At 48.6% G+C, this 19205-nt stretch overlaps 3 protein-coding genes across 3 annotated transcripts; 2 read left to right on the forward strand and 1 right to left on the reverse strand.

The window, feature by feature from the left end:
• Window positions 1–1779: 1779 nt before the first annotated feature.
• M406DRAFT_343680 (uncharacterized protein) lies at window positions 1780–4522 on the forward strand (the record flags this gene model as incomplete). Its single annotated transcript, XM_040921900.1, has 4 exons — window positions 1780–1812; window positions 2494–3429; window positions 3475–4197; window positions 4265–4522. 4 exons carry the CDS (start codon window positions 1780–1782, stop codon window positions 4520–4522), a joined length of 1950 nt encoding a protein of 649 aa, XP_040771066.1.
• Window positions 4523–9131: 4609 nt separating this feature from the next.
• On the reverse strand, window positions 9132–10601 carry M406DRAFT_75444 (uncharacterized protein; the record flags this gene model as incomplete). The annotated part of the gene is made up of 4 exons (XM_040925841.1): window positions 9132–9551; window positions 9603–9820; window positions 9937–10425; window positions 10484–10601. The coding sequence occupies 4 exons, from the start codon at window positions 10599–10601 to the stop codon at window positions 9132–9134; spliced, it is 1245 nt and encodes a 414-aa protein (XP_040771067.1).
• A 5204-nt stretch (window positions 10602–15805) lies between these two features.
• M406DRAFT_335292 (uncharacterized protein) lies at window positions 15806–17967 on the forward strand (the record flags this gene model as incomplete). The annotated part of the gene is made up of 4 exons (XM_040921022.1): window positions 15806–16249; window positions 16395–16738; window positions 17033–17778; window positions 17837–17967. The coding sequence occupies 4 exons, from the start codon at window positions 15806–15808 to the stop codon at window positions 17965–17967; spliced, it is 1665 nt and encodes a 554-aa protein (XP_040771068.1).
• Between the last annotated feature and the right edge of the window lie 1238 nt (window positions 17968–19205).

Raw genomic sequence — 19205 nt, forward strand, 5'->3', positions numbered from 1 at the left:
TCTGGGTAATTCTGCTGGCGTGGTAGGTGGTGTTGAAAGCGACACCAAGGCAGCTGTGATGCAACCAAGGGAGGGGGTGGTCGATGGGATGAAGTCGATGAGAGGTCGTCGATAGTGGAGTCGTTAGTGGAGCTGGTAGCGATGGAGCCTCAAGCAGGCGAACTATACATACAGTAGTAGTAGTGGCAAGGCTGGCTCCATCCCAAGTTCCAAGAAGATCTTATTGACTCGCCATCGATCGGTCCAGAGGAATGCCTCGGAACTCAAATTTGGGACTACGCCAATGACCGATGACGCTAGAACCTGCTAGCACACACTGCAGGTTTGGCGTTGTCAGCATCAGGCGAAGTATGACAACTGCTGGCACCGTTCTGCAAGTCCACATCCGGTTAGCGTGGCTGGGCCGCCCATCCCCCGTTTTGGGGCATCCTTGCAGCCACGCATCAACACCATCACCATCACCATCCCTATCGCATCTCACCAGGTCGCTTGTCAAGCACGAACCCAGCATCACGGTGGGGGCATTGACGATGAGGTTGACATGGTCCGGGAAGTAGAACATCTCATGAAGGGGGCACTGCTACGGCATCCCGGCCTTGCTGGCGATGCTTGGACACCGGGAGGAGGGCACTGACAGGAGGGAGTGACTCGAGGCAGGCGGACAGAGACAGCAGCCCATGGCATGGCATCAATGATGTATTAAATGCCCTTGTGCGCCGCCAGCTCTTGGTCATGTCGTCGCTCATTCATCCACTCGACCTTCCTCGCCCGCCCTCTCCTGCCCACTCACTCCCCTTGGCTACCATGACAGTCAAGAAATTACACGAGAGTAATGCACCGGTCGCAAAGCCCAAGGCTTCATTCTTCTCACGATCCGGCGCCGTCTCCAAAGAACATGCAGCAAAGGTGTTCCAAGGCCATGCGCCGGTCACTGGTGCTGATGGCAACGCCCAGTGACTCCGGAAACCCAAGATCGCCAAATCGACAGGTGCTCAGCGTGACCGAGCTCTCACAATATGGGCCGAGTGAGTCCGGCACCCTCTCTTTCACCCCCGTGTTTTCTTAGCTGACCTCTTGTCTAGTTATATGGATGAGTACCACCCCGAGGTTGATGCTGATTACATCTGAGTTGATCTGTGCTAGAATAATGAAACTATTATTTAGTATTGCAAGATCTTTCTTTAGCTTTATATTAAAAACTTAATCTATATGCATATTATATTTAGCTTGAAAAAAAAAGTAAAAAAATAGAATAATTGAATTATTAAGATTTCTTAATATTTTCTAAAAATTTCTAATTACTACTGTTATCAGTTCAGTCTCGTAGTAGTTACAACCAGACTGTTAGCATTTGTAGCTATGAACTACCCGTGGGTCCTAGCCCTCCTGACCCACTAAGAGCTGGCTATTGATCTTGTTATCCCCGAGCGTGCAAAGCTGGCCGAGCTTCTCCGCAACTAATCTGAGAATTTAAGCAACGAGGAGAGAATCGAGCTAAGCATCGAGGTGATCGACTGCTATGTAGCTCTATGCAGCAAGCGAGAAACCGTTAAGCGCAAATGCACTGTGCCACCAGCTGATGACGGATATCCCACGTTAAAGCGCATCAAAGTTAAGGTTGAGTCAGAGCCTGCACTCGATTCCTTTCCTCTTCTTACTCATCCCAATCAGTGTTCCGGATGCGCTGGTGATGAGCAGCTGATGTATGAAGAACGGATATTCAAGTACTGTCGACCTACTAAAAGAAATGACTACTTTGATGACCAACATCTGGAAGCAATGGAGCGGACCGAACAGCGTGGAGAGCTTATTGTATGCCACGAGTGCAAGGATGTGAAGCTCTATACTGTAGATTATTTCCGAAATCATGTTCAGTGAGTTCACAATCTCAAGCTTCGGACAGCAGATCAAGTCCAGAAGAGGCGGGCTCGTATATTTTTATTTTCTCCGTTAAAAATCTCTGCTGCTTGAGCATTTGTGTTTGGTTTTTTGTGTTCTACTCTCTATTGACCGCCATCTACTTGCATAATACATTTTCATTCCAGGCATGCTTCTATCCTGCCCTCCGTAAGTACGAGATGACCTTAGCAGATCTCTACATTCCTTGGCGCCTGGTGCAGGGTGATCTGGCGTGATGGTAGGCCTCCTGCAGCCACATTGCTTAGCTATCTATCAAAAGCTGACAACCGAATGCCAAAATATTCGTGTAAGACATCATTGCATATTAGGCACCGCTGCACCATTAAGTAATGCTCGCCCCCCCCTTCTCCCCTCCTCTTTCTCGAGCTAACTGCATTCCTCTATACATCATCAATCTGCCTTAAAATACTCACGATAGTTCTTGCCATATTTTGATCCGAAGGCTTAAATGGCCTCTGCTCGTCGGAGCGTATCGAGTTGATGGATGCTATCGATAGCCTTTGTTCTCAGGGAATCAATCACTATGTTTCTCTTCCTCAGATCATTGTTTGTGGAGATTAATCGTCTGAAAAGAGCTCTGTTCTGGAGGCGATTTCAGGCGTATCCTTTCCAATTAAAAGCAATCTCTGCACTCGCTTTCCTACCAAGCTGGTTCTACGCAAAACTCCTCGGGTTGGTATTAGCATCTTAATTGTCTCAGACCACTCTCGCAGCGATTCTGAGAAGGCAGGCCTTTCCAGCTTCCATGCGGAACTAGAGAGCTTTGATAGCCTCGCCACTCTGATCGAGAATGCCAAGAGTGCTATGAGCATATCGATGCATGGTAAAGCATTTTCTAAGAACCTCCTTCGAGTGGAAATCTCCGGTTCCAACCACCCTTACTTAACCATCGTAGATCTCCCTAGCCTGATTCATTCACAAACCAAGAATCAGATAGCATTAGATATCGAGCTGATCCAAGATGTTATCAAGTCCTACATAAAACAATCTCAAAATATTATCCTAGCTGTAATCTCGGCTAAGAACAACTTCGCGAACCAGATTATCTTGAAGCTAGCCCGTACAGCGAATGTTTCTGAACATCATACTCTCAGCATTATAACGAAGCCCGATATGCTACTTGCTGGATCAGAGAGCGAGGCATTGTATGTATCTCTGGCCCGGAACCAAGAGATCGATTTCCGTCTCAGCTGGCACGTGCTGAAGAATATGGACTCGGAAACTAGCAAGGGGTCTCTTGCTCAGCGAAGCGCGCTTGAGGATTCATTTTTCGCGCAGGGGATCTGGAGAGAGCTTCCCGAGTCCATCCTTGGAGTTGGACAGTTACATCATCGGCTGAGCAAAGTTCTCCTTAATCACATCATATCAGAACTGCTCAGCCTAGCTCAAGATATCGAGGGTAAGCGCACCTCGTGCCAAAACGAGCTGGAGAAGCTGAGCCAGCCTCGAGGCACTTTGGATGAGCAGCAGCTCTATCTACTGTGTATTAGCGAATCATTTCAGCGGCTTGTTAAGAGTGCAATCGATGGAAACTAGCATAACTCCTTCTTTCAGGATACCGAGACAGAGCGGGGATACCAGCAGCGCATCCGAGCTGTTGCTCAAAATCTCAATGAGAACTTTAGCACCCACCTCGGCAGGAAGGGCCATCGCCGTCAAATACTCAGCTACAGTGTTTTGCCCGTGGTATATGTATTCGAGGGCATTACTTTTCTCACCCGAGACGACTTCATCAAGCATGTACAAGTGAAGATGTACAGGTTCAAAGGTCGAGAGCTTCCGGGCTTATTCAATCCAATGATCATTGCTGATCTCTTTCAGGATCAAGCTAGTTCATGGGAAGGCCTTGCTTGCGATCATGTTCGCAGCGTATGGAAGGCGTGCAAGACGTTCCTTAGGCTTGTTATTGAACATATTGCTGATGTCGGGATCTCAGCTGCTCTTATTCAGAAGTTTTTTGAACCGGCAATGGCTGAGATTTTGGCTGCCCTGGAGACCAATATCGGTGACGTAGTCAAGTTACATCAGATCATTCACTCTATTACTTACAACGCCGAATTTACGGAAATAATTCAGAGGGTTAGAGCTAACAGAAAGAGAGCTGAGTACGCCGCAGTGGTAAAACGCTTTTTCAACGTTTCCACTCTGCAGCATGCTAGCTCTCAGAGTTCAAAGCTCGAAGAGCTGGTTGAAACCTTGGTGAGAGAGACTACTGAGCTAAATATGGATCGCTATGCAGCCATCGAAGCCCTGGACTGTATGGAAGCATATTACAAGGTGCATATTAACATATCCTGGCACTATAAAACAGAGCGTTTACGAATAACTGGCTTGCCTCTGTCAGATTGCTATGAAGCGCTTTGTTGATGATGTTGCAGTCGAGATCATCGAGGTCCAGCTTGTATCCATACTAGGGGATATTTTGTTCCCAAGCAAAGTCTATAAGATGGATCCTACTCTGCTAGGCGCTGTAGCCGGGGAGTCCGAGGAATATCGGACTTTGCGAGAGCAGCTGAAGCAGCAGCTCGAAGTACTAAGCAAAGGAGCTGAGACTTGCAAGCGCTTTGTCGGGAATAAATTTAGCAGTATGGCAGAGGCTTGATATCAAGGATCTGGGACCTGCTCTCATTTACTGACTAACCTAGATGACACATCCAAAGAATTCGAGCAGGCAGCACTGGATAGCGACGACGCAGCTTCAACTCTGCCAAACCCCGTGTAGAAGGCACTCTATGGTGTACTACAAATGGTATAAGGGAAGATAATTCATTGTTTTCTATCTTAAAAAGGCGCCTTGCCAACTGCCCGTCTATATAGACAGGGACAGTAGGCGCTAGTCCCAATTGGGACAGAAACACCAGTGACTCACAACTTGCCCTAGCCCAGTGAATGGCTAAAAGGTTAGTCACTATTTCCTGTGACTGCTGGCCTAGGGCCTCATATTTCATTCAGGCCCTATGGCTGCTGCCACAGCCCGAGCTGGAGCCAGAGCCTGAACCTACAGAGGAACCATCATTTGGTACATTTATATCCTCTGGTTTGAAGGCTAAAAAATCCAAGAAAAAGGGGGCGTTCCGCGCCCGGTCCATCAGGGACTCTCTTCTTCTTGCCGGCCTAGCAATGTCAGCGCGGCGCTGTATGTATGGAGTATGGGAAGACTCACGGAAGGCGTGGGGTAAGGAGGAAGCGGGGCCTCTAGAGCAGGAGTCTTGGGAGACTTGGAGGGGAGCGGCGAGGGCGAGGCCCTCTTGCGCTTCTTGCTGGCGGGGGCCTTGCAGCCACCGTGCCGACCGCCACGGCTGCTACGCGTGGCAGGCGGCGAGGGAGCGGTGGGGTCGCCTGAAAATGCGCACTAATTTTGGCTGTGCACGATTTTCGGCACCCACTACCTCCGTTTCTTGAATGCCTAGACGCACCCATCCCTGCATTTCCCCAAATATCAGCCAGCCAGGCCCGTTCCATCAACTTTTTCCCTCCTTTTTCACCTCGACAGCAACTATCACATCACAACATCTCTACTGTACAACGAAGAACCTTCTTCTGCTCTGCGTTCAGGCTGGTGTAAGCTGGTGCCCATACACCATATCATTCTACAGATTCTACTCAACCTCTACGGCTGCTGATAGATCTGGATGTGTTCTTTCGTATGAAACTGGATCTTGCAGCGCTATACGGGGCAGGGAAAGGCGATTTTATTATACGCTCTCTCGTTTTATTTCTTCTGATCTCTTTTTCTCCGCTTACCGTTCCCATCATCACTGGATTGATGTGTCGACACGTTCACGCATCAACGCGCTCAATTGGAGTCAAGGCTGCTCCTCTGCTCCTCTGTTTTACAATACATCCAAGAGAAGAAATGTGCGAGTCCTGTCTAGTTGTTATCTATATAAACCACCATCATTTCCAGTCAGCTGGGAGTGGTCACTCCTTTTAGCTGTTTCATAAGAAAGCTTGGGTGGGTGGGATCTTCAGAGTCCCTTTTCCTTGTTCCTCTTCTTCTTTCATACGCATCTTAGCTAACTCTCATAAATGCTCCACATCGCAGTTTTCTGTCTCTTCCGCTCTGCTCAGCTCATATCAACATGTTGCACCTCAGCAGCTCTACAGCATTACCATCGCCATCATCACTAGCCCATTCTGCATAAGCGTGGTTCAAAAGCTGAAAATTACTGCCGCTATTGCAGCAGTTAATCTGGCACTCGTGAAATTCAACCCTACCGTCATTATCCAAAGTTTTTAGTAGTATCAGTCTGCTTGTTAGGAAGCTAATAAGATTGTGCTTCTAGTAAACAATTGCTCTGAGCTCTGCTGAAGCAGCTTGTAAGCTAAGCTTCTTTTCTGGGTATATTATAATGCAATGCTATATATTGTATATTTTAAAAGAGTAGCCATTGAAAGTTGAGAATGAGCTTAAGCAGGGAGCAATCTAGTACAAGATCGAATACGCTTACTCCAGGATTCTAGCTGTTAGCGATCGGATGTCTTGCCTCACATCAACGAACTCTGCTAACAGTCTCCAGTATGATAGCAAACTCGAGATAATCCAGGCTCTTAATATCTTCCTTGAAGGTCTCTAGAGCATTTTGATACATTTCCGCAGGATACCACATTCAGTCTCCGAACGAACATTGTTGCGCATCAACTATCCCACTCTGCATTTCTTAGAGCTTCTGTAAGATACACAATGCTGTCTTGATGCATGTAATGCTAAGCTACTGATCGATGCTTGATATAGCTTTCAGATGAATGTATAATACATCTTTCTGCTAGATTATTCAAGTATTAGTTTTTGATATTTATAAGTCTTATCAATTCTACTTGCCTCATAGTAAATTTGAACTCTTCCTGGATAGTCTTCCGGATCTCATGAAAGGTTTTCTTTTCCTTTGAACAAAGATCACGAGTTCTTTGTTGAATTTCGAGTTCCATAGTAGAGAGGTCAGACCAGGTTGTACCATGATGAGATGCTGTACAGGCGACCTTATTTTTGCGACAAGCATCACATGCGCCAAGCATTCGCATCCAAGCAGCTCTCTTCCTCTGCTCAGCGCTCAAAGGTCTGGTCCGACATGTTCGATGCTCCTGGTGAATTGGATGCTGCTTAGTCGAGCAGGGGAGTGGGGTATAGTGGTGAATTGGACTCTGCTTAGTCGAGCGGGGAAGTGGGATATAGCCACGGGGGGGCATCTCAGATAAGCTTGGAGCTTGATGCATAGTAGTCAGTTGAGATCTCTCATCAATATTATGCAAATTGTTGATAGGGAGATCATGATCTTTTATGCTGCTGAAAATTTTGCAAAAAAGAAGAAAAAAAGAAACAAGAGTTAAAGCAAGGTTGTTGTCAGAGTCTCAGCGCTAAATCATAGACCGTGATTGCTTCTGCGTTGCAGGTATATTAACTACCCACTATACATTGACTGCATCACTTGCAGAATAAGCACACTCGTAATAGTGGTAGGTGATGATAGTGTCGCTCTGGCTTATTGGAATTAGCCTTGGTATCTGAAGTAGTTCTACGGCTCCGGTCGATTTTTGCTTAACACTGGTGCAATAAAGGAAAAATGGCACAGAGAAGCTGTGGTACATCTCGATCAAAGGAGGGGAAAGTTAGATGTCGCATAGGAACAAGTTACATGATGGCGGATGAGAAGCAACAATCACTAAAAACTTAGCGTCCTGCAGGCGAGCCTTTCATGCTAAACCTATTACAGGCAGCATGCGCCAGCACATCTTGAGCTCGATTCAGGGAGCAGCTGTCCTCTCGGTGAGTCGGTCCTCGCTCAGAGCCCCTGATGATTCACCCCCTCTGTTGATATCCACAACTCTGAGAGAACAGTGCGCTCTCTTGAGTCTGCAATAGCATCTGTAGTGGAGACATATTCGACGTGCTTATACGTACCTACCAGAATGATGTGAGCCTTTGCTAGTGTTGATTTATGTGGTTGAAATGGTCTTCTTGACCAGCCCACCGTTCTTGACGGGGTATTGGCCGGAGTGGAGGTCCAGGAACGCTTTATCCTGCTCGTGACTGAGGTGTGCGGGCGCGTTGGGCGCTGCAGCAGCCTCCTTACCAACAGTCATTACCAATAGTACTAATAGTATATTCCAGCCGATCATCTTCGGCCCAACATGACCAAACGCGCTGCTCGCGCAGATCAGCTCGAGGTTGAAAAGGACCGGAATATGAAAAAAGGCAGTATTAAAGAAGAATCTCCATTGCCTTGAGAAGGCACCGAGCTCGGGCCGGACCCTTTATTTTTTCCGCGCCCAAGGTGCAGCGAATTGGTTATAATCAGCACAAAAAGCTTCCATATTTGTTTCCGGAGCTTCAATTGATGACAACGGAACTCCTCGACCAAAGCACGCTTTTGAGTGCGGTACAAGCTGGACATCCTCTAAGCAGCCAAACATATCGTTGCGCTCACCAGCGTATTCTTGGTCTGCTGTTGTGAAAAGTATAAGGAAATGCAAACTAATGGCCTTCCACTACAGGTATATATTGTGCATTGTAGCTTTTAAGAGAGGAAAAGTTTTCATTTGTCCTGCCAATCTCCATAATCCGCCCTGATTCGGGGCACTATACTTACGCTGCAGGAAGCAGGACCACCAATAGAGTCTGCGCCCAGCAGCCCCCCCTCAGACTGGCCACCAGCAGCAGCCTTTTCTTCCCGCCTATCCCCCTACTATAGGAACCGGATCCCAGCCGTTCGGACCTCGCAAGAGAGCGCATACAGTTGTGGCTGCAGCCTCTTTGGCAGTGAGGGACAGATCAGATAGATGCTCGCCCAACAACAAAGATGGCTTCCTCATTAAGCTGTCTGAAAAAGCTTCTAAGTTGAGCACAAAACACTCCACGAGCCAGGTTAACAGCTTGTGATCATCTTAGGCAGAAGCCTATCAGCCAGCTTGGAGTTCTATAACCATAGTAGCGAGCGAAACAAGTGGTCTTCAATGCATTCACCAAGTGATTCCCAGAAGATCATGATCTTATCCGGGCAACCTGAAGTCTAATATGGGGTTAGGTGGTGGTGGCCAATGCTAAGAGAGAGAAGATGGGAGATAGTTGCATGAATCGGATATAATACATATTTTTTATTGGCAGTATAACATCGCATTATCCTTTGGTGCATGAGGCTTGGAGTATCATATTGGCTCTATTAGCTGGTTGTAGGTTGACTAGGAGTGAAGGCAGGATGCTTGCTATAAGCATATTATACTCGATGCTCGAGCGCAATGCTGATCTGCAGGTCGTTCCTACAACCAATGGGTTGGTAGTGTATCTGATTCGGCGGGGTGGCGGGCTGCGGATAGCTCTGCAGGCTCAAGGGTGGGTATAGGTTGCGCCGGGTGCGCACATGGCGCATACGCTTGTAGGGACTATCCTGCTGCTGCAGACAGATAAATGAGAAATGAGTAATAGGCGTGTGGAAGCTACTGTTATAAGGATAATCATGAAGGGGCGAGGACGCATTATATGCAGCGGCTGGTATCAGCGTTGTGACCAGGCTTAGTTGCTTAGTAGGCCTGGTGAAGGTTGCGTTCGACGTTGTTGGATAGTGTGCTTTCGGGGGATACTGAGTTGTTGGGTAGCTACCTTTGAAGGATGCAAATCCTGTGTGAGTCCGGCTGTTCTACGCAGCTATATAAGCCACAGCCGTTTCCAGTCAGCAGGGAGTGGTCACTCCTTTTAGCTGTCGCATAGATCCCGCTGTGTAGCAGCGCTGCTTATCATCCTCGACGCAGGAGCTCAGGAGGTAGTTGTGGGAGGCGCGCAGACCATTAACATGGCTCGAGATTCTGGTTTCAGCAGAGGAAGTGATACTGCATAGAGAGCTGCCTGTTGTTGCTACTGCTGCATAGAGGTGCTTGTATTTGCGTATGTAGTTTGCGTCACTAGTGACTGGTAGTTTGTATCCAGCATCAGACCCGAAACAGGCAGACGCCGAGCATCTGGAGCAGGCCTGAGAGCTTGCTGGACAAACGTGGGCTAAACCCTCTTTGCGGGTGGCCCCGCACCTTGATCGGCCCTCTTTCGCTTCCTATCATTCAGGCCTCCAGAATCAGATCGCTGGCTGAGTGATATTGGAACTCTGCTGACAGTCTCAAGGTATCTCATTGGTATTGAGTTCGCTGGAACTGTACATCGTGCGTGGACTCTACCGCTATTTGTCCGTGCAAATCCGTTCTGTGCTGACTGGTATATGGCTGGTGAATCCGCGGTTGGTGAGAACACTAGCGAAACCCCTTTGGCAATGGCTGACGAGGGAATTAGAAGCGTGGGTGATGGCACAATCCTGGATAACGAAGACGATCCGTGGGAGACTTGTTCGCAGATAGCGTAGTATAGGGCCAGCCTGTCCAGCCACTCTTCCCACTGCTCCATCGAAGTCAAGACAGCGTACTGCATATAGCTCAGAAACTCAAACTTCATAACTCGGATATCCTGCACAGAGATGCTGGAAACCTCGGCCCAAGTCTTGTTCGTGTATGCGTTATCATCCAGAACTATTCCATCTATTGTTAGCCTGGGTTTGTAGAGATGGGAAATAGCTACTAGACTCACATTTGTTTGCTAATATGAGAGCAACCGTCAAGAGGCGATACTCGCTACCCGGTTGACCTCTAATAGAGGGGTCTATCATCTTTAGCCGATAGACGAATAGCAAGGCTAACAGGATCATATTTTGAGTGACCTGGGTGGCCGAGAGAACCGAGCTGATCCATTTCCTGAAAGGCTCGGTAGGGAGCGCGTGAGCGCTGGGCAGAGGCAGCGGCGTATCCTCCGATCGTATATTCTCCGCAGCCTCGAATAACTCAGGATCCTCAAACTAGAAGAAGCAGGTGAGCTAAAACCATTCGTTCATTAGCTGGTGTGTTCGGAATTCATATGCGTTTCATGGCAACAGAAGCTCGCCTGCGCTGCGAAATCTGCCATGATGCCTCCCTTGAAACCAATGTGCGCTGCTATCTGTAGGCTGTATATAACCAGAGATGGCATAACTCCATTTGTTGAGGGCCATGAGGTTATATAACTGGGTTGGACCGAGGCAGGGGATGTTGGTCGCGCTACTGGCAGCTGCGAGGAATAGGATATGGTGTGCGCAGCATGGCACGCTTGTGCTGCACTATGGTAAGTCTGGCCACCCTCGGACCAATTCTGAGTTTTTATCGCACTGGGCCAGGGCCTAGGGAGCAGGGCCGAGTAGTTGTTACAAGAGTCTCGGTGAATAGCCTCTATCTCATAACCCATAGGCCGCTGACTCTAGCATGCAGCACTTGATCTGGCCTGCTGTAGTCCAAGATCACCCCCTCGTGAGTGGACAGTTCGTCGTTGGTACCCTGAGTGTGGGTGAAGTACCTGCCTCGACTGGCTCCTGCTCGATGATGCAAGAGAGGGCGGGAAGCCGTCTTGTCGGGGAGCAGTAGTGATCAATATAGCTGAAGACATTAAGAACAATGCAAGTCAGCTTTGTGGTAGGAGGTTGGTAGGTGTGCCGAGGGTTTCTTCGTTAGAGGAGCTTGAGGGGAAAGTCAGGCTTTCTGTGAGCATAGAGAAGAGTGAATGGGTTGGATTGACTATATAACAAGGTGTTGGATCGCGAGGTCTGCACTCATGTGAGTGAAGGATGGGTGAAGAACTTGAATAGGTGCTAGTCTACAGATCCTTCCTCTCTAGCCGTGGCTAGAGGTACTAGAAGGCCTATTTCTATAAGCAATGTATAGAAAAGGGCCGGAAAGTCCGAGCGATGTAGGGCCAAGTGCCTGTGCGGCTCCTTCACCCATCTGTGAAAGGCTTTGTTGTTCAGATCCTCAACCTGGCTAGCCCGCTCACTCGGTAAGAAAGGAGCTTTTCCTGCAACAAAGGGTAACAGCGCTCAGAAAGAGTAGTGTTATATAGGTTGGTGGCCATGCTTAGGGTTGATTTCCCGACAGGCTGATATTCCGTGATCGCTATTTTCCGCTAACAAATCCAAAAATTCATTCGCATACTCACGAGAAGCAAACAGGGGTGGACTTGGTCGACAAACGTGCGCTAATACTTACCCAACGTTGTTCAAGCTGTCAAATACAGCCTGTTATAGCGACAAGCCTCGCGTAAATATAGTAATCCGAGGAGTAGTCTTCAAAACCGTCTGGAAGGCGGAGAATCGCATAAAACAGCCCATCAAAACTACAAAAGGCTCTCTATCAACTAGAAAAGAAAACTGGCTGATTAGACCCTCGCTCAGAGTAGCCTAGGGCTTCCACCTAGCCATTCAGAGCTCGAGCATTTTGCTCAACGAACCCTCGAAGTCCAGGGCAAGCCCCAAGGCCGAGGAAAGAGATAGACGCAATAAATTCTTTTTTGAAGAGATATCCCGAGATAGGAGTACGGAGGACTCACCGTATTGCCTCAGCTCGAACCAATAGAGCTACGACTGAGGCAAAACGGCCTTGGTTTCGTCTTTTCGATCTTCCTCAGATTCAAATTCTTTATAAAGCTAATACAGCTTTACTATAGCAATTTACCAGCATCCGGGTTCTGATACAATATCACAACTCTCCTACAAAAACCAACCTCCAAGCTACGAAAGGCCTCAAACATTGCATTCTACACATTACCATAGCACATATAATGACTTGGCTCATCCCAAGCCGAATGCTAAGTTAGCGGGAGTAGTTTTCGCCCACCCGTAGTTTCCTCCCACCCCGGCCAGCCCGCTAACTTATGTTGGGACTGTTGGCATTATTGGTACCGTTGGTACTGTTGGTACTGTTAATGCTGTTGGTATGTTGGGGTTGTTGGCATGAATGGGATTATTGGGCATAATAAAGTGCCTAATATTGTTAGAATAATGATTGATGAACAGCTGACAATACAGTCAGCTATAAATAGGCGCAGAAATTAGCGAAAAATTACATCAAACATAGTTATATAAGACTTCACTTTGAAAATCCCAGTCTTTAGATATCTACACCTGCAAACAATTTTTGCAAAACAAGTCTCTAGCCATATTTCCCATCACCGATGCAATAGGTATCCTAAGCATGATATAATGCAAGTGATCGAATCTGGGCCGGAGCTATTCCAATGAAAGCCCAATACTCATCAGCTTATGATCATGCTTATATTGAGTATTATCTCCTTTATGGTGGCTCTTGATGCTACTATTATTGTTACAACTCTGAATGTAAGAATCAAAGCGTTTCATATTACTGTCATATAGCACTGTATTGTATTTCGAAATTCAATGCTAATCGTTTTGGGAATAATAATCTATTGTTGAAAGCCTGAGTAGCATCACTACACAGCGGATATGGGTTGGCATAGCTTATCTTCTGTCAACATCTGTGACCATGCCTATCCTCGCCGCCGTTTCTCATATCTTCGGGCGATCCCCCTTACTCGTTTTCTCTGTTGCGATGTTTGCAATTAGCACTGATATATGTGCTTCTTCCTACAGTATCTCGCAGCTTCTTGCGAGCCGCTCCGTTCAGGGTATTAGGAGCGGTGGAGTCGTGGTTATCTCTCTAGTTATATTCTGCGATCTAGTGCTCCTTCTGCAGCGCTTCAAATAGTTAGTCTGTGTTCTTTTGCATATTGAAATACGTACTATATTGTGTAAATTAATTCATTTATATTGTTTAGCAATAGCATTATTCAGAGCGGATAAGCTTTTAATACTTGTATTAGCTTTATTATTGAAAGCGCTATTGTGTAGCAAACTATATAGCACTGGGTTTTCTATATCATATTCTCATTGTATATCTCCAGCTTGAACAGAATTCCTCTGATCCTGACTATCCAACCTTGTGTTGAGAACATGAGAGCTAAGCTGCACTGCATCGACTGAGTCAGCTCATTTCTCTTCATGTTTAGCACAACTTCCTTTCTGATAGCTATTTCTTGGGGTAGCATGGAATTTGCTTGGTCTTCTGCTGCTACAGTTACACCTCTCGTTATCGGCGCTATAAGATTTCTCGCTGTCGCGGCGTAGGAGCGTTTTGCTGCTAAAGAGCCATTCATGCCGCACATATTGTTCAGCAGCGTTTCGGCTATCGCTACATATGCTTGCAGCACTGCGCAGGGCCTTCTTCTCTTTGGGCAGCTTTACTACGTGCCTTTCTACTTCATGTCCGTTCAAGAATATACTCCTATCCGCACCAGCATTGCTCTTCTCCCAGTTATGCTTATACTCATCCCAGCTTCTATTATAATAAGCGCTTTAATAACACGCTTCAACAACTACTGATGGCCGATCTGGTCTGGATGAGCACTCTGTACTGTGGGCTGCAGGCTCATTACTATATAAAAGGATGGCACAAGCTCTGCTATATATATTATTACCCTTGTTATCTTGAGTCTTAGCTACAGCACGATTTTGAATGCTCAAAATTTTGCTGCTCAAGCAATATGCTGAAGTAGCAATAAAGCAAGCGCTGCTACTATATGCGCTTTATGCAATATTTCAGCACAGCTCTGGGCGTGAGCATTAGCAGCACAACCTTCCAAAACCTCATAGCTCTGCGCCTGCACCAGCTCCGGATTCCGACCGATCTTGCCAAAAATGCCCAGGCTTTCCTTGCTGAGCTGTGGGCAATGCCTGCTGGCTATGGGAAAGATGCTATTGTTGCTGGATATGTCTTTGGTTTCAGAGGCGCGTTTCGCCTGTACCTCGGCATTAGCAGCGTAGCTTTCTTCCTCTCCCTTTTGATCGAGTCTCGCAGCATGACCAAAAGACTGCAGACAGAACACAGGCTACATGATCTGGTCTGGGCTACAAACCTTTTCACAACTACTGAGCCAGCGGAAGCAAATGAGAATGTGGCAGCGAGTTGATATATCGCATTATAGACTATATGGGTATGTTGGGCTCAGCTTGAAGCTCTTTTCTAAAGATCAAGATAAGGATATATGTTTTGTTAGGATGTTGGTAGTAATGAGGGGTGGAAGTGGAGTGCGAGAATGCAAGTTATAGATCCAGGCACAAGGCATGTGCTTGTTATATTGAAAGATAGAAAAAAAGGAATTTCGTCGAGCACACTGCATGTGCCTATACTTAATGTGTGAGCACATGCTGTATGTATGCGACAGGTAAAAGGAGTGACCACTCCCTTGACTGGGAATGCATATATGGTCTATCACTGTCGGTAAAGCAGTTTCTCCACAGAATGCGCACTCTTTCCTCTCGCACTTTTCTTGTTCCTTTTAGCCAGAATAATACACGACCTGCTATATTATGCTGTATAGCACCTTGCAAACATGAATCCCTCTAAATAAAGGATTGCGCTGGCAGTATAGATGGTGAATAATCTATATTATGATTTAACAGGCAGGCCCGGGGCGCCTAGGTATTGCGAGCTGTCTCTGGCTAATATAGCCCTCTTTAGAAGGGCAGAAATTAGGCCTGGAGACCCTGGAGGGAGGGCAGGGGGATATCAAGATCTCTTAATGCTTACCCAGGCTCCGCATGAAGGCCTCTCTTTTCAATTTCTTTTAAAAATAAAAATAGAGGTAATGAAAATATTGAGAAAAGTGGGATAAACTGAGCTTATAAGTATCCACAATAGAACTTGAGCAACTTACTTGTTCTCTTGCAAGCCACTTGCTTAAATATACCGCTTATTTAGCTTGAACAAGACCTCGAAACCGTCAACTTCACTTGTCAAGCGACTTGATTCCGCTTCACTTGTGTGGAACGCTGTCAGCCAGATGGCGAATTCGAGAAGCAGATGAGTCCCAGTGCCCAAGAAGTATCATGGTACGGTGACGGTGGCCTCTCCCGCTATGTATCTGAATATGGCGTCAGTAGCCCCAAGTTCCCTTCTGGGTATACAGTTTCATCACATGCTCGAGTTTATGTATATTTGTTTCGACCGCGCCAATCTTGTGATCGTATACAACATGGCGCAGCGCGATGTGCTTGCGCCATTCCACCTTCAAAGTCTTCGTAATTATGCCGAATCGTACGATGCAATCCGCCGCGGCCACCTCATGCCCGCGGCGAGTCAGCGCGTATCCAAGCACACAGGCACCCAAGGCAAGATCACTGACCCGGAAGGACGTCTCGCGCCGGAGCGAATCGAGCCCTGGACCGACTTCTTGGACGAGCAGCGTGCTATAATCAGCATGATACTGCGCGAGACTGCGGGCGACTCAGCACCCTTGTTTCCATGTCGAAACCACATCCAGATGGTAGCTGAGGACCTCGTGTGCGTCGACTCCGAGGGCGCCCTGCTCTTGTTTGACGCCGACACCCTTCACAAGCCTGCCTCGCGAGTCTCAGAGGCACTCTTGTCCGATGCTACCATTAGAAGCACCATATGCGATTTCCAGCGGGCTAACGCTGTACAGCATAACGACCGCTGCCAAGCTCGTCTGCTTCGACCGGGCCACATTCGTTTTCCCAACCACCAAAACGCTATCCCCAGGAGGTGCATGGTGGCATCACCCCATAGCAGATGCATTCTGGTGGTAGCTGACATTGCGTGAGAGTAGTATTGCCGGAGTGAAACGAAAGCGCAGCGCCGACATACGCGAGCCCACAAGACGTGGCCCTGCCAACGTATTCTGCATCTTGGAGCCCAAGGCACAGAATGCGATCATGGTCAACACCTCCCGCCCCGCTGGCGAGCTCATCCAGGATGATATCCCTAGGGTTCTGTTCCTCAAGGAGGCAGAGGCCCCGCACAAGCTCACCACAGAGATCATCAATGCCGCGGTCGGCATACATAATGACAAGGTCTTGGAATCACGCACCATCATGGACTACGGCTTAGGCAGACAAGACCCGGTGGTTGCTGCTGGCAGTCTGGATGCTGATGCCTGTGAATACTGGTTTGCAGCTGTGTGCTTACAACTATATACGAGCATCATCGATAAGGGTCTGTGCTATGATATTATCTTTATTGGACAAAACTATGTTTTCACAACCATCGCGCCCGACCACCTGTCCACCTTGCGCTACAGCGTGGCCCGGCCCTCTCCGGATGTCTCCAGCTCGCCTCTCCTGCGTGTTGTCTCGCTAGCTCTTACTGCGATGCAGCATGAAAAGCTGGATAAGAATGAGCAGCTGCATAGCATATAGCGCAGCGAAGGTCTCATCTGAGCTACTGCCACTCAAAACTCCAGCTTCTACACGGGCAACAGTGGGAGCCTGTCCGAGGGTCATAGGAGGCGGCTCGGAACCTCGGGGTCGGAGAGCTACTGGGCCGATCAGACCGGTGCTGAAGGAGGATCCTCACCACCCTCCGACCAGCTAGCCGTGGTAGCCTCTGCCGTAGCGCACTCAGATGCTGCGCAAAAAGACCGCGGAGATGGGCCCACGCCTGGTCAAGATCTCGGGGGCAGCAGCGGCGATCTCTCTTCCTCGCAACAGTTCTCCGCTGCGGCTGATGCGCAGCGTCCAACCTTGACCTCCAGTGCGAGCCCAACTGGACAGACAACAGGTAGAGGGTCCCTGTCGATGCCTGCATATCCCTCACCACCACCCCCTTGCGACAGCGCACATCTCCCGAGGAAGCGGCGGACGGATGAGCAGAGATCGCCAGATGGGTCTGAAAAGCGCAGGAGGCCCGGAGATACTGTGGCAGCCCCAGCCCCAGCAGCTCTCACCAGCACACCGCTCTGGGCCCGTCCCTTCTGCACACCAACCTGCCTGCGGGCTCTCACTCGCCTGTCGGACCGCCGGGGCGACAAGGGATGGTCCTTGGACCTTGGCTGTCCCAGTTACCATGACCATGCATGCCACCCAGACACGTTGACGGGTGCGCAGTTTCGCCAAAGGCTACTTGTCCAGCTTACCACGACACCGCAGGGCCAGCAGACTACTGCTGACAGCAGTTACGAGTTCATATATCTCACCTCGGGCTCTGGCTGTACGCAGCTCATCAAGCTGCGACTGGCTCCTCACGGCTTATGTGTTTGTTGCAAAAGCGTTCCAGGGGCCCGATGCGCGGGCAATGCGCCGGGAAGCACGCATCTACGACCGCCTCCGCCACCTACAAGGGGCGCAGCTGCCTGTCTGCCTTGGCACTAACCATCTCATGCCCAGCTGCGATCTATGATGGGATGGGGTGGGCTTCTCCAGTCTGTTGCTGTTAAGTTATGCCGGAGTTGGTGTGGTGAATTCTCTGGTGAGGAGCTTGGGGCTGGAGCACGGACAAGACCACACGTTCTCGCGGGCCTTCACGACGAGTATCTGTGAGGCACTTGCCATGGTCCACGAAGCTGATGTGGTGCACGGGGATGCAGAGCTACGCAATATACTCGTCCGCAGCGTCCGTAAAGAGGGGCCGCCACACCTCAGCATCCACGTGCAGCTGATTGATTTCGAGCACAGCTGGACCAGAGGTATGTTTGAACGGCGTGCTGCAAAGCACAAGGCTGCCGCTGGTGGTGCTGGCGGGTTTGAAGAGGCCTGCAAGAGGGAGATGGACAGGTGCAGGCGAGCAATACACGACTGGCTGAGCTGCGATGCGAACGACGAGGGTGCGTCGAGAAGCCATCGATATTCTCTCGCCCGAAAGATACCCGCGAGCTTCGCCCTCGAGACTGTCGACAAACATAATTCAGACCATTGCGTTGTTCAAGTAGATAGTAGAAAGTATTCATACCATGGGACAGGAATGTTATTCTGATTCCACATACCTCGAAATAACTTTTCATGACTTCTGTAGCGCTACATGCTGCAATCTGTATGGCCAGCCATTTATTGGGTTTCGGGATGCTAATTTAGCTCTTCAAAATTTAATGATTGGACCGACCGACCAGCATAAGTAGAGCAACTGTCAGAACACTTATCACATAAGCCAGGCAGAGAGAGTCACGATGATTCAGTTGAGAAATGAATGATGTCGAGTTGATGGTGGCAGCCAGGTCTCTCTGTTGGTACAGAAGCTGATCCTTGACTATTGTAAGGGGATGTGGCCCGTGCCTCACTAGCGCCTTGGCAGCGGAACGCCGGCTTCCTGACAGTCCCGGTTTTCCTCGGCCCAACCAGCAATAGAATAAGTCACCACTTCCCGCCACCAGATAATTATTTGGTTCCGCCCTCCGCCTTTTCCCTCCAACCAACCATCATCCATCCACTTTCGGCCGGGTAAAGTTTCCACCGTCATTGCTTTTGAACTGGGAATTCTTGCTGACTTAGATACGCTACCCAGTTCACTATACACATACCTTCTTCCGCCCCGTTCGCTTTCCCAACCCAAAACAAACGCCACCGCATATAGGTTGAGGCTCTCACGGGTCGTTCCCCGTGGAGTCACTCCCGACCAAACCCTTCCACCGAGCCGCAAGAACA

The sequence above is a fragment of the Cryphonectria parasitica genome (genome assembly GCF_011745365.1).
Source record: "Cryphonectria parasitica EP155 unplaced genomic scaffold M406scaffold_11, whole genome shotgun sequence".
In the NCBI taxonomy this organism is placed as follows: domain Eukaryota; kingdom Fungi; phylum Ascomycota; class Sordariomycetes; order Diaporthales; family Cryphonectriaceae; genus Cryphonectria; species Cryphonectria parasitica.